This window comes from Tamandua tetradactyla, chromosome 2 (genome assembly GCF_023851605.1).
Source record: "Tamandua tetradactyla isolate mTamTet1 chromosome 2, mTamTet1.pri, whole genome shotgun sequence".
NCBI lineage: Eukaryota > Metazoa > Chordata > Mammalia > Pilosa > Myrmecophagidae > Tamandua > Tamandua tetradactyla.
This window is the reverse complement of record NC_135328.1, coordinates 160,813,228-160,827,310: the sequence shown is the minus strand read 5'-3', so window position 1 is coordinate 160,827,310 and position 14,083 is coordinate 160,813,228. Positions and strand designations below refer to the sequence as shown.

Sequence of the window (14,083 nt, the reverse complement as noted above, 5' to 3'; positions counted from 1 at the left end):
AGAGGTGTTTCTAAAACTTTCCCTCATAAATTAATCATCTTAGTTAAAATCAGGGACTGTGTTTTTTGTTTGTTTCTGTGTGGCTTTTTTTTTTATTCTCTCTGTGGCTTTTTGATGCATAAATCAGTGAAGACACTGGAGCCAAATAATGCATTGTATATTTGTTTTTTTCAACCTACATTCATTGAGCTAATATATTTTATGTAACATACTAGTTACTAGTGATACTAAATCAGTAAAATTACATCATGAGGTTTGGTGAGAGATATGTAATGACTTCCCTTACTAAGAACCCCACAGCCACAAGTACAGTAATTTGTCATGTATCAATATATATAGAAAGACCATAGTAAATTTGGAATTTGCTGGTGGTTCTCAAACTTCAGCATGCATAAGAAGACTTACTAAAACACAAATTGCTGGGCATTATCTATAGAGCTTTTGATTCAGTAAGTCTGTGTGGAGTTAAAGAATTTGCATTTTTAACAAATTCCTGGTGAGGCTCATGTTGTTAACCCAGGGACCACACTTTGAGAAACACTGATCTAAGTTTTTCTGTTTTTCCAAATTCACTTTGGAAGTTTTTCCTATTGCTATAAATAAACCTAATTCCAGCACATAATTTAAGCCATCTTTTTTAAAGATTTCGAGTTTAGTGGATTAAAATAGAGAAACTGAATTTTCATTTGTTTCTCATTATTATTAGTATTACTGTGTGTAGAACAATTAGCTTCTTAGCCCTTACATTTTTCTATAAAAATAAGGCTTTCCAGCCTTACAGAATTATTTTGAGGATTAAACAACTTTATATATGTGAAAAGGACTTTGCAAACTCTAAAGATTATATAAATATTCAGTCATGTTAATATTTTTTGTTTTTTTTTTTGTCCAGAGTTTAGCATTCCAGAAACTGGGGATGGAATCTAGACTTGTGAGCGGCAGTGGTGCTTACAAAGACAGTGGGGCATGTACTCCTGTACGGTCATTTTTAGCACAACAAAGGCACATTACCAGCACCAGAAGAAATCTCTCTGTTAAAGTTCCTGCTGCAACATCTGATTAAACTGCAAAGAAAACAAACAAAAGTGCCCTTAAAATATTTTGTACCTTTCAACTAACTACCATATTGAAAAGGAAGCTTATGATGCTGCTTTAAAATCAAAATGCATGAATTAATTTTGCCAGCTGATTTTATTAATGAAGTATAGAATTTGCTATTTCTCTGTAGAAAGCACATTTGAATAATTAAAAGATGTAATTAGGTATACATCTCAAACAAACAGTCATCTTTTGAAAGTACTAGAATTTCAATTTGATTTTGTATATTTTACTGTAATGTTCTCAGTTCCAGTAACTTGATTATTTTGTAATCAGGAATAGGTAACCTAAAAATATATATATTTGGTTTTTTGGGGCCCATATTAAAATAGTCTTGAGGTAGGCACATAGATATATATAAGACTTATTCTTTGGCTTGTTATATACAAGTTTTTACTTCTGTCCTTCTAATTCCGACATTGAGTGAGTATATTTTATCATGTCATTGAACATGTAACTTTAGGAAGATTTAATTGTTGAAATGACTTTGCCACAGTTAAAAATAACTAGAAAAACTTGTAGTTCTCATATGTACCTACTATATACAAGGACTTCTTCTGTACAGCTTAGTCCATATGTTAAGGGTCTGAAAACAAATTAACCTTCGTAAGAGATGACTTTCCAATGGAAAACAAGCTTTAAAATATACTTTGTATGAAATATCTACAATGTAATTGATGAGCAATTTCAGTTATTTGCTTTTAAATATTACAAATTATCAGGGCTTCTGCTAAGAAGAAGATTCATCATGGTATAATAATTTTGTCTTTTTATTGAAAAAAGACATTGGAATCAGTTTGATTTTTTTACTAATTAAGAAGTCTGTCTTGGACTGAGTTTATGGTATTCACTTTGTTTCTATCAAAAGCTCTTGTAAAGTTTTTACTTTCTAAATTTTTGGTCATCGTTTTAAAAACTAACCACTTTGCATTTTTAATTTAATTGTGCTAAATCTGTGCTATTTAATGCTTAGCCACAAGCCACAGGCAGTCATTTAAATTCAAATAACTAAAATTTAAACTTCAGCTCCTTGATTATACCCAGCCACATTTCAAATGCTCAGTAGCTGGTGTCTTCTGTATTAGACAATGTGGATATAGAGCATTTCCATCATTGCAGAAAGTTATATTGGATAAACCACATTAAATCTTTTATAATAACTTGGAAATACTATTTGGTATAGGATCACAAAAATAAGAAGAAAAATATTAGAACTATTTTGGATATGAAAAACAAAAAGAGTTGAATTGTGACCTCATTAGCATCCTGCATTCCTTACAGTTTGAATACCTTTTGTTGTGACATTCATAGTTAGGTCTTCCCAGAGCTTTCCAGTGCTGTACAACAACTACATACTGTCGAGGCCAGGACCCAGAAAACCCTGTAACGGGCCAGATGTTTAGGCTTTGTGACTCATATAATGTCTGTCACAACTAGTCAGTTCTGTGAGGTTTTTTTTGGCATGGGCAAATCAGTTCTATTTTGATGTGAAAGCAGCTACAGACAGTACGGAAATAGTGGTCATGGTTGTGTTCCAATAAAACTTTACCTGCAAAAAATGGGTAGTAGGTCAGATTAGGCCTGAGGACTGTAGATCCCTGGATTTTTATTCTTAGCCTTTCTTTTCTAATATGACTATTCCACTCTTTTCAAACATGACAGTATTATTCATTTAGATATACCTGTTTTTCAGATCCTCTCCCAATAAATGTATTTAATCCCCAAAATACAAGAATTCATACTGCATTTGGATTTCTAATATTAGGAAGCATCTTTCAGGATATTTTGTTTTATCAAGGTAACTTCTGTTGACTACCTCTTAGATTCTGATGCTTTTTTAGTTGGTGTAATTATATCGTTTGTTTGCATTTTTTAAATATTCTTGTAGTCTCTTCTTGCCTGTAACTTTTAGTGAAATAAACAAGCCTTGGAAAATATTTTAGCACGCTATTTAAAATTTTCTAAATATTATGGCATTTTGGCATATTTTGTAAGTGAAAAAACATCTGCCTCTTTGATGTTTACTACTTGCTTATAATTAAGATTTTACCAACTCTGCAAGCACTCTTTTAAAGGCATTTATTCTAGAACATCAATTTCAACAAATTAGTTTTTTCACAATTCAAATAACTTTCTGATTATTATACTTGGAATTTCTAAATAATTCATACAGTGTCTGAATAAGAACATAAACTAGATTCTTTTTTTCTTAATGGAGAAAAGGCACATTTTCTGCTTGGTAAGTAGATTTTAAATAACAATTTTCTAATTGTTAAGTAGAATTTAAAGTGTTTGATATGCAAGTATTTATACAAGAGAATGTAACTTAAAGTTCTGTGTTAAATTGTGAGTAATCATACAGTAATTCAGAAACTGATCAGAAGTGAGATTCTTTTCCGCATCTGGTTAATGTAGTGACATTGACACCCTGTGGGTGGTAAAGCATTATAAATATTTCATTATGAACCATGATTCATATACATCTGTGTTGTCAGAGAAGCTTGAATGTATATACTATGAAAGAAGGAAATTCAACATTTATCTATTTGATAAGGAATTATATGGCCCTCTGATTATAAAGTAAAAGCACAGACCAGTTTGGAAATGATCATTAATTTTGAGCATTTTCTCTAATATTTATATTTGTTTCTTTTTAAAATAAGAAGTTTGTATATACAACTGATGTTTATTCTGAGATTCATTAAATGTATGAGAAATATTTCGTTTATTCTATTTTTCCAATGAATAAGGCTTATGAACTAATGATTTAGTATAAATTGAGAATTAATGTCTTGCTGTCCAGAAACATTAAAATGTTTCTGAGTGTCCTTCATTAAAATGTCATCTTTGATAATAACTTGTGTGCTAATTTGAATGTTAGATAATGCTTCCACATCTACGCCTATTTCTGTTTGGTAGCATATGTGGTCCTATGGGGTGGCTTTTGGACCACAGTACTGTCTTTGTTAAGTTCTCTCTCTATATATTTAATGAGAAACATTCCTGTGTAAAAATGTGTGTATATGGACTATATGCATACATTATTATTGTGAAACTGTACATTGTAAAGAAGTAGTTTGGAAATTCATAAAGCACAATCATAAAAGAGTGTGCAGTTATTAAACCTGATGTAATGTTTAGTATATAAAACATCCTTTCTATTTTCTATGGCAGAGACTTTGACACTTGAAAAATAGAAGCAATACTTGATTTATTTTTGTAAGTAGCATATTATTTTAAATAAATGATTGTCCAATAACATAATATTTGTGAAATGTTTTAAGTAAATAAATTTTCTGTTTCTGTGTATGATGGATTTTTAGTGGATAAAATGTATGCTATTTGTTGAATTAATAAAGGATTTAAAATATTTGAATCAATAAAGAAAAATATATTGTATTTACTGAATTCTAATTTTGTTTTTCCTTTGAAAACTTTTTGTGAATGAAATGATGGATAAAAGCAATTTTTTGATGTGCCCACTTACATCTTCAATTTCACTCATGGAATGTAGCCATCTTGCATTAGCATAAACACTCAATAGGCTTATGTAGCTAATTGCTACCATATTGGGCAGTGGAGATATAAAACATTTCTTTCATCAGAAAATTCTGTTGGATAGCTCTGTTCTAGATCTCTAGGTTGAATGTACACATTCCGCATCTCTCTGTGAAATTCCAGGTGACTTGGGGTCATAGAAATATGGCAAAAATGAAACTTAGACATCACACTCTGTTTGGCACACAGTGGCATGGGTGGGAATAGAGCTACGGTTGGACTCAAGTTGGCTGAGGCTTTGCAGCACTCCATTACTCTGCCCTCCCAAGCTCCAGCAACCTGTTACTCAGGAAGTGTTAAGAGCTGCCATTTGGACTTCTTGCCTCAACTTAAACATTCCCCTCTTCCATAAAATATTTCATGATTTCTCAAGATGAAAGATCCATTTTTCTAAAGTTCTGAAATCTTCGTCAGTGCTTTTAATGTGACCTACCTTATTTATGTGTCTGCCCTACTAAATTAAGTTTCTTGAGATCCAGGGCCAGATCTGCTTCATCTCTGTTTTCTTCACAGTACTTAACATAATATCTTCTACACAGTCAACAAATTTCGTGGTGCATTAAACTAGATCTTCTGATAATGGACAAAATTTTTTCTTTGGAATTCCAGTCTCTATCAGCTCTGAAGAGGTCAGCGGAGTGCATTGCAGAGAGCATCTGAATAGACAAGGAATTAGGAGACCTGGGTTTTCATTTCAGCCACACAATTCCTCTGAACATATCTGTAAGCTTCTTAGTGTTTCGACTCCTCTGGATCTATCCCTAGGCCTTTTACTGTTCTTATCACAGTCTTTTTTTTTTTTTTTAACAACAGCTTTATTAAGATGTATTCATAGACCATAATAATTCACCCTTGTAGAGCATACAATTCAGAGATTTTTTTAGTACATCTGTAGAGTTTTGTAACTGTCATCATTCTCTAATTTTAAGATATTTTTATCACCCCCAAAAGAAATTCTCATACTTATTAGTAGTCACTTCCCATTTTACCCTCTTCCCATCACTTGGCAACCAGTAATCTACTTTCTATATCTATGGATTGCCTATTCTGGACATTTCATTTACATGGAATCATACAATATATGGCCTTTTATAACTGGCTTCTTTCATTTATTATTTTCTAGGCTCATCCATGTTGTAGCATATAACAATACTTCATTCCTTTTTAGTGTTGGATAATAATGCATTACATATATACATAAGTATATACCACATTTTATTTATCCATTCTTCAGTTGATGAGTGTTGTTAACACCTTTTGGCTATTACAAAAAATTCTACTCTGAACAATACTAACACATGTAGACAGGTTTTCCATTCTGTATACATACAAGCAAGTGAAATTGCCAGGTGATGTAATAACTCTGTTAAACATGAAGAACTGCCAAATTGTTTCCCAAAGTGGCTGCAACATTTCACAAATCCACTACAGTATATAAGGGTTTCAATTTTCCACATCTTCACCAACACTTGATATTATTTCAGCTATCCTCACAGGTGTGAAGTATCTCATGATTTGCATTTCCCTAAATGATTAACAAGTCTGACCATCCTTTCAAGCTTATTGGCCATTAGTATGTCTTCTTTGAAGAAATATCTCCAAATTCTTTGCCAACTTTTATTAAATTGCATTACTTGTTTTGGTATAGTAGAATTGTAAAAGTTCTTTATATATTCTGGATACAGTCCTTTATCAGATATATGATTTTCACATAATTTTCTTCCACCCTGTGGGTTTTCTCTTCACTTTCTTGATGATATAACACAATAGATTTTTTTTTTATGAATTTCAATTTATCAATTTTCTCAGTTTTTAAAAAGACAATTCATTCCCTATTGAATTGTCTTGTCGCCCATGTTGAAAGTCACCTGACCATAAATAATTCCTTATTTCTAAGCTCTCAAATGTATTCCATTGATCTAGCTGTGTATTCTTATGTCTGTACTATACTGCAGCTTTGAAGTAGGCTTTGAAATCAAGAGGTATGACTTCTCCAAATGTGTTTTTTTTTCAAAATTGTTTGACTGTTGTGGGTCTCTTTCATTTCCATATGAATTTTAGAGTCACCATGTCAATTTCTGCAAATCTAGCTAGGATTTTGATAGGAATTGCTTGAAGCTGTAGATTAATTTGGGGAACAATGCCTTCTTTGCCATACTATCTTCTTTTAAATCCATGAATATGGGGTATCTGTTCATTATTTGGGTCTTTAATTTCTTTCAATAATGTTTTGTAGCTTCAGCGTACTTCTGTTAAATTTACTATAGTATCTTAATTTTGATGATGCTGTTTTTTTCTTAATTTCATTTTTGATTGTCCATTCCTAGTGTATGTCCACCCTCATCACTTCTATTGCACATTGTACTGGAAGTTTTAGCCAGGGAAATTAGGCAAGAAAAAGAAATAAAAGGCATTCAAATCGCAAAGAAGTTATCGAAAGAAGCTATTTCCGCAGATGATTTTGTACATGGAAAACTGTCAGGCATCTACTAAAAAGCTTTCAGAACTAAAGAAATTTGTATATTGCTCTTGTACTTGCAACTTTGCTGAATTCATTTATTAGTTGCACTAACTTTCTTGTGGATTATGTGGAATTTTCTATATATAGGATCATGTCATCTGCAAATAGAGATAATTTTACTTCTTTTCCAATTTAAATGCCTTTTCATACTTTTTCTTGTCCAGCATTTTTGCTGACCATGATGGAATGAACTGCTGGAGAAGTAGAAAATTCACAAATATATGGAGGTTAAACAACACACTCCTATACAATCAGAAAAACTTTAAGAGAAATCAGTTGAGACAAATGAAAACAAGAACACATTGTATCTGGATACAGCAAAGGTAGTGCTGGGAGGGAAATTTATACCCTAAGTGTCTGTACTAAAAAAGAAGTAAGTGCTAAAATCAGAGACATAATGGCACACCTGGAGAAATTGGAAAACAGGAAAGCAAGCATAAGAAAATAAAGATTAGAGCAGAAATAAATGAAATTGAGAATGAAATAATAATTGAGAGCATTAGCAAAACCAAAAGTTGGTTCTTTGAGAAGCGCAATAAAATTGACAATCCTTAGCTAGACTGACAAGAAGAAAGAAGATTCAAATAAATAAAATCAGAAATGAGAAAGGGGGACATTACTACTGATCCCACTGAAATAAAAAGGATCATAAGTGATCAACTTCATGCCAAAAAATTAGACAACTTAGATGAAAAGACAAATTCCTAGAAAGGCACAAATGACTTACACTGACTCTAGGAGAAATAGAAGACCTCAACGGAGTAAATACAAGTTAAGAGATTGAATCAGCCATCAAAAGCCTCCCAATAAAGACCAGCCCAGGACCACATGGCTTCATAGGTGAGTTTTACCAGTGATACCAAGAAGAATACCAATCCTACTCAGGGAGGGAACTATACTGAGATGGTTTGAAAGTTTGTACCCCAGAAAAGCCATGTTTTAATTCTGATTCCATCTTGTAGAGGCAGCCATTTCTTCTAATCCTGATTCAATATTGCAGGATGGAAACTTTTGATTAGATTATCTCCATGGAGATGTGACATGCCCAATTGTGGGTGTAATCTTTTGATTATGTGGAGATGTGACTCCACCCATTCCAGTGAGTCTTGATTAAATTGCAAGAAACTTTAAAAAAACATTTTGGAGAGAGTCATAAATGACAGAAATTTCAGAGCCAACAAAACTTCAGAGCAGAGCTAACACCTGGAGATCAGAGACACAGATGTTTGGAGATGCTTGGATCCCAGCAGATGTTGCCATGAGATGTTAAGCAAGCCAGAACCTGGAGCGAACCAACGGAAAGAAGCCAAGAAATGAAAGCCAGCTCTGGAGAAGCAAAGTGAGGATCCCGACAGGAAAAGAGGCAGAAGTCATCAGAACCCAGGAGCAAGGGATCAGCAGATGCCAGCCACATGACTTCCCAGCTGACAGAACTGTTCCAGACAGTATCAGCTTTTCTTGAGAGAAGGTAACCTCTTGTTAGTCTTAATTTGGACACTTTCACTTCCTTAGAACTGTAAACTTGTAACTTATTAAATTTCCCCCTTTTAAAAGCCATTCCACTCACCCCAAACCCCATGAACCTGAAACCCCTTACCCACTCCCATTCCCCACACTTCAGGCATCCCCACCCCACCAGCCACCAGTGCACATACCTGCCCCACACCCCCATGCTAAGTGCAGCCCAACGTACCTCTCCTACAACCCTCCCAAGCACTACCTCCCCCTCCCTGTTCCCTGCAGGCTGTTACCAGCACATAAAGGTTGCAGAAACTAACCTCCATACCTAGGCTACGCCCGCACCCCCGTCCTGCTCATGGTGTCACACAGCCTCACCCCACCTGCCCTGAGCTCAGAGCATCCGTTTACAGCGTCCCATGCCCACGCACGCACACGGGCGCCCAATCATCATTCAGCTCTGGAAACTGCACGTTATAGCAGTCCTAGAACTGCTCATGCACACAGCCCTCAGCCTCACTTCCAAGCTCTGAGAAAATAGCAGCCTGCACAGCTGGGTCACATCTGCCCCCAATCCACGAAGACATAACACTGACCTGCTGCCATAGCTCTACACATGCACACAAAGGGCTCCATGCCTTAGACTAGTGCACACCAGGGTTACGTCCCCCAGACTGGTGTACCTGCACAGCTACATCCTCCCTGACCACTGGATGCCCACATTCACAAGCACCAATGTAACATCCCCAGCCTGTGCCCATACCTGCCCTGAAACAAATCACTGTACTGAGTGCCCCACCCTGTGCCCTGCTCCCTGCTGTACAAACATCCCACAAACATAAGGCCTTAGACTACTGAAAGAAATCAACTCCCAAAGTAAAATGGTCAAAACTACATGTTGACTTCCAGGCCAAGATGGAGGCTTAGCAATGTGCGTGCTTTAGGCCGTCCTCCAGAACAATGACTAATAACCAGAAACAGTACAGAACAGCTCCTGAGGCCACGTCAGTGAGCAGACACACAGCATACCCCAGTCTGGACCAGCTGGACTGGCTGCGAGCCCCCCCAGAACCGTGAGTTCCCCAAGCCATGGTAGCTGGCGCCCTACCCCCACAGGCTGCTTCCCAGAGGGGAAAGGAAAGAGACTTTACCAGCAGCAGAGGCTGAGCCAAACCAAACACCAATTGTGGACTTAATTAACAAATTCTGACTACTAAAAATAGGCCCCCAGTTCAGGTGAATCTGGTCAAAGGGGCAGGGCTGATGGAAAAATTTTAAAAAAAGAGTTTTTTGTGACTGTGTTTCTACAAAGCCTTGACTACCTTTAGATACAGTGGCAGGGCTTCTCAGGCTGCAACTGCCCCAGGCATAGGCAGAAACAAGATAGTTTGAGGGCTTGTCTGGAGCTTGTGCCTTCCCCAGTGGAGGGGTGAAGCCCCACCCAGGTGGAATCCCTCCATCAAAGAATTCAGACACCAGGGCTTGGTAATTTGAAGCCATTAAAACCAGCCTACAACCTCTCCTTAGTCTCCACCATGCCCGCAGCCAAAGTTAAAGGTACCGCATCATCTTATGCTGGTAGGACCTGCAGGCAGACAAGTGCCACACACTGGGCAGGATAGGAAAAACAGAGCCCAGAGACTTCACGGGAAAGTCTTTCAATCTGCTGGGTCTCACCCTCAGGGAAAACCAATGCAGGTGACTCTTTCTTCCTAATAGGAGGCCAGTTTGGTCTGGGAAAATCCGGCTGAGGTCTATAATACCTACGTAGACCCTCCTAAGGGTGGGGGAAAAAGGCACCACACAAGCAGGGCAAAAAACAAGAAAACAAGAACTGAAAAATTCTCCTCTGTTAAACAAAACCTAAGCCAGAGGTCCAGATAAAGCTGAACTGAATGTCAAAGAACAGATAGACAACAAATTCATCCAGCAAGAAAACCCTAGGTAAAAGAAGTGAAACCAATCTCCAGAATAAACTAATTAAGGTAATTAAATGCCTAGATGCCAGCAAAAAATAACAAATCACACTAGAAAAATTGAAGATATGGCCCAGTCAAAGGAACAAACCAACAATTCAAATGAGATACAGGAACTGAAACAATTAATTCAGAATATACGAACAGACATGGAAAACCTCATCAAAAACCAAATCAATGAATTGAGGGAGGATATAAAGCAGGCAAGGAATGAACAAAAAGAAGAAATCGAAAGTCTGATAAAACAAATCACAGAACTTATGGGAATGAAAGTCAAGGTAGAAGAGATGAAAAATGATGGAAATCTACAATGGTAGATTTCGAGAGGCAGAACATAGGATTAGTGAACTGGAGGACGGAATAACTGAAATCCGATAAGAAAAAGAAAATATATGGGAAAAAATGGAAAAATATGAGCAGAGACTCAGAGAATTGAGTGACAATATGGAGTGCATGAACAACCTACGTGTTGTCAGTGCCCCGAAGGAGAAGAGAAGGGAAAAGGAGGAGAAAAACTAATGGAGGTAATTATCACCGAAAATTTCCCAACTCTTATGAAAGACTTAAAATTACAGATCCAAGAAGTGCAGTGCACCCCAAAGAGAATAGATCCAAATAAACGTACTCCAAGACATTTACTAATCAGAATGTCAGAGGTCAAAGAGAAGGAGAGGATCTTGAAAGCAGCAAGAGAAAAGCAATCCATCACATACAAGGGAAGCCCAATAAGATTATGTGTAGGTTTCTCAGCAGAAACCATGGAGGCAAGAAGACAGTGGGATGATATATTTAAATTATTAAAAGAGAAAAACTGCCAACCAAGAATTCTATATCCAGCAAAACTGTCCTTCAAAAATGAGGGAGAAATTAAAACATTTTCAGACAAAAAATCACTGAGAGAATTTGTGACCTAGAGACCAACTCTGCACCGACAGATACGAAAAGACAGAAGAGAGAGGTGTGGAGAAAAGTGTAGAAAGGAAGACTATGAGTAAAGGTAAAAAGAGGAAAAACTAAATATGACATGTGTATTAGTTAGGGTTCTCTAGAGAAAACAAATCAATAGGGAACACTTGCAAATATAAAATTTATAAGAGTGATTCACGTGATTGCAGAAATGCAGAGTCCAAAATCCACAGGGCAGGCTGTGAAGCCGGCGACTCTGATGGATGGTCTGGATGAACAACACAGGAGAGGTTCACCAGCCAAAGCAGGAATGGAACCTATCTCCTCTGAGTCCTCTTTAAAAGGCTTCCCATGATTAGATTAAGCATCACTCATTGTAGAAGACACTCCCCTTTGGCTGATTACAAATGGAATCAGCTGTGGATGCAGCTGATGTGATCATGATCTAATCCTATGAAATGTCCTCATTGCAACAGACAGGCCAGCACTTGCCCAATCAGATAAACAGGTAGCACAAGTTGGCCAAGTTGACACATGTCCCTAACCATGACAACATATAAAATCCAAAAGGCAAAATGGTAGAAGAAAGTACTACCTGTGCAGTAATTACACTAAATGTTAATGGATTAAACTCCCCAATCAAAAGACATAGTCTGGCAGAATGGATTAAAAAACAGGACCCATCTATATGCTGTCTCTACTCAAAGGACATGAAGGCAAGGACACAAATGGACATTTGCACACCAATATTTATAGCATCATTATTTACAATTACCAAGAGATGGAAACAGTCAAAATGTCCATCAACAGATGGGTGGCTAAACAAACTGTGGCATATGCATACGATGGAGTATTATGCAGCTGTAAGACAGAATAAAGTTATGAAGTATGTAACAACATGGATGGACCTTAAGGACATTATGCTGAGTGAGATTAGCAAAAAAAAAAAAAAGGACAAATACTGTATGGTCTCACTGATATGAACTGACATTAGTGAATAAACTTGGAATATTTTGTTGGTAATAGAGACCATCAGGAGGTAGAAATAGGGTAAAATATTGGGTAATTGGAGCTGAAGGGATACAGATTGTGCAACAGGCCTGAATATAAAAACTCAGAAATTGACAGTACAATACTACCTAAATGTAATACAATTATGTTAAAACACTGAATGAAGCTGAATGTGAGAATGATAGAGGGAGGAGGGCTGGGGGCATAAATGAAATCACAAAGAAACATAGATGATAACGATTGAGATAGTATAATCTAGGAATGCCTAGAGTGTATAATGATAGTGACTAAATGTACAAAATAAAAAAAAAAGTTTTTGCATGAGGAAGAACAAAGGAATGTTATTACTGCAGGGTGCTGAAAATAGATGGTAATTAATATGTTAAAGTTTCAACTTATGTGTGAGACTAAAGCAAAAAAAATGTTCATTTGGTACAAAATTTGTATTTTGACAAGTGCATCTCCTAATATAACTTCTGTAGATAGTTGGTTGAACAACATAAGTACATGGAACCTTGGGTAGGACATGAGATTTTGCTGGTTTGTCCAGAGTGATGCCCCGATGAATCCCAGAGTAATTTGATCAGTGAGTGGAAAAGTATTTGCAAAGTCCCCTTCAGGGAATGATGAGAACAGGGGAAAATCCAACTTCCCCAAGTTGAATTCTTGATATTCTTGCAAACAGTGTGGACAACCAAAGCTATAGGCTGAGCCCCAAGTCTTGGGGTTTGTTCATATGAAACTTAACCCCACAAAGGATAGGTAAAGCCTACTTAAAATTAGGCCTAAGAGTCACCCCCCAAGAGAACCTCTTTTGTTGCTTAGATGTGGCCTCCCTCTAAAGCCAACACAACAAACAAAATCACCACCCTCCCCCTGTCTATGTGGACATGACTCCCACAGCTGTGGACCTTCCTGGCAACGTGGGACGAGATCCTAAAGTGAGCTGAGATTCAGTATCAAGGGATTGAGAATACCTTCTTGACCAAAAGGGGAAAGAGTGAAATGAGACAAAGTGTCAATGGCTGAGAGATCCCAAACAGAGTCGAGAGGTTATCCTGGAGGTTATTCTTATGCATTAAGTAGATGTCACCTTGTTATTCAAGATGTAATGGAGAGGCTGGAGGAAACTGCCTGAAAATGTAGAGCTGTGTTCCAGTAGCCAGGTTTCTAGATGATGATTGTATAATGATATAGCTTTCACAATGTGACTTTGTAATTGTGAAAACCTTGTGTCTGATGCTCTTTTTTCTCTACCTTGTCAACAGATGAGTAGAATATATGGAATAAAAATAAATAATACAGGGAACAAATATTAAACTAAATTTAGTTTGAAATGTTAGTGATCAATGAAAGGGAGGGGTAAGGGGTATGGTATGTATAATTTTTTTCTCTGTTCTCATTTTATTTTTCTATTGTCTTTATTTATTTTTCTGAGTTGATGCAAAAGTTCTAAGAAATGTGTATGATGATGAATATGCAGCTATGTGATGATATTGTGAATTACTGATTATATATGTAGAATGGAATGAGCATATCTTAAGAATGTTTGTGT

The 14,083-nt window shown here is 36.4% G+C and overlaps 1 protein-coding gene across 1 annotated transcript in view; it reads left to right on the top strand.

Annotated features, from left to right (window-relative positions):
• Nucleotides 1-4,463, top strand: part of HOOK1 (hook microtubule tethering protein 1) — an 86,758-nt gene extending 82,295 nt beyond the window's left edge. The window contains exon 22 of the mRNA XM_077149476.1: nucleotides 893-4,463. Within this exon, the coding sequence (XP_077005591.1) occupies nucleotides 893-1,063 (171 nt within the window). The 3' untranslated portion in view covers nucleotides 1,064-4,463. The remainder of the gene's footprint in view (nucleotides 1-892) is intronic.
• The last annotated feature ends 9,620 nt before the right edge of the window (nucleotides 4,464-14,083 follow it).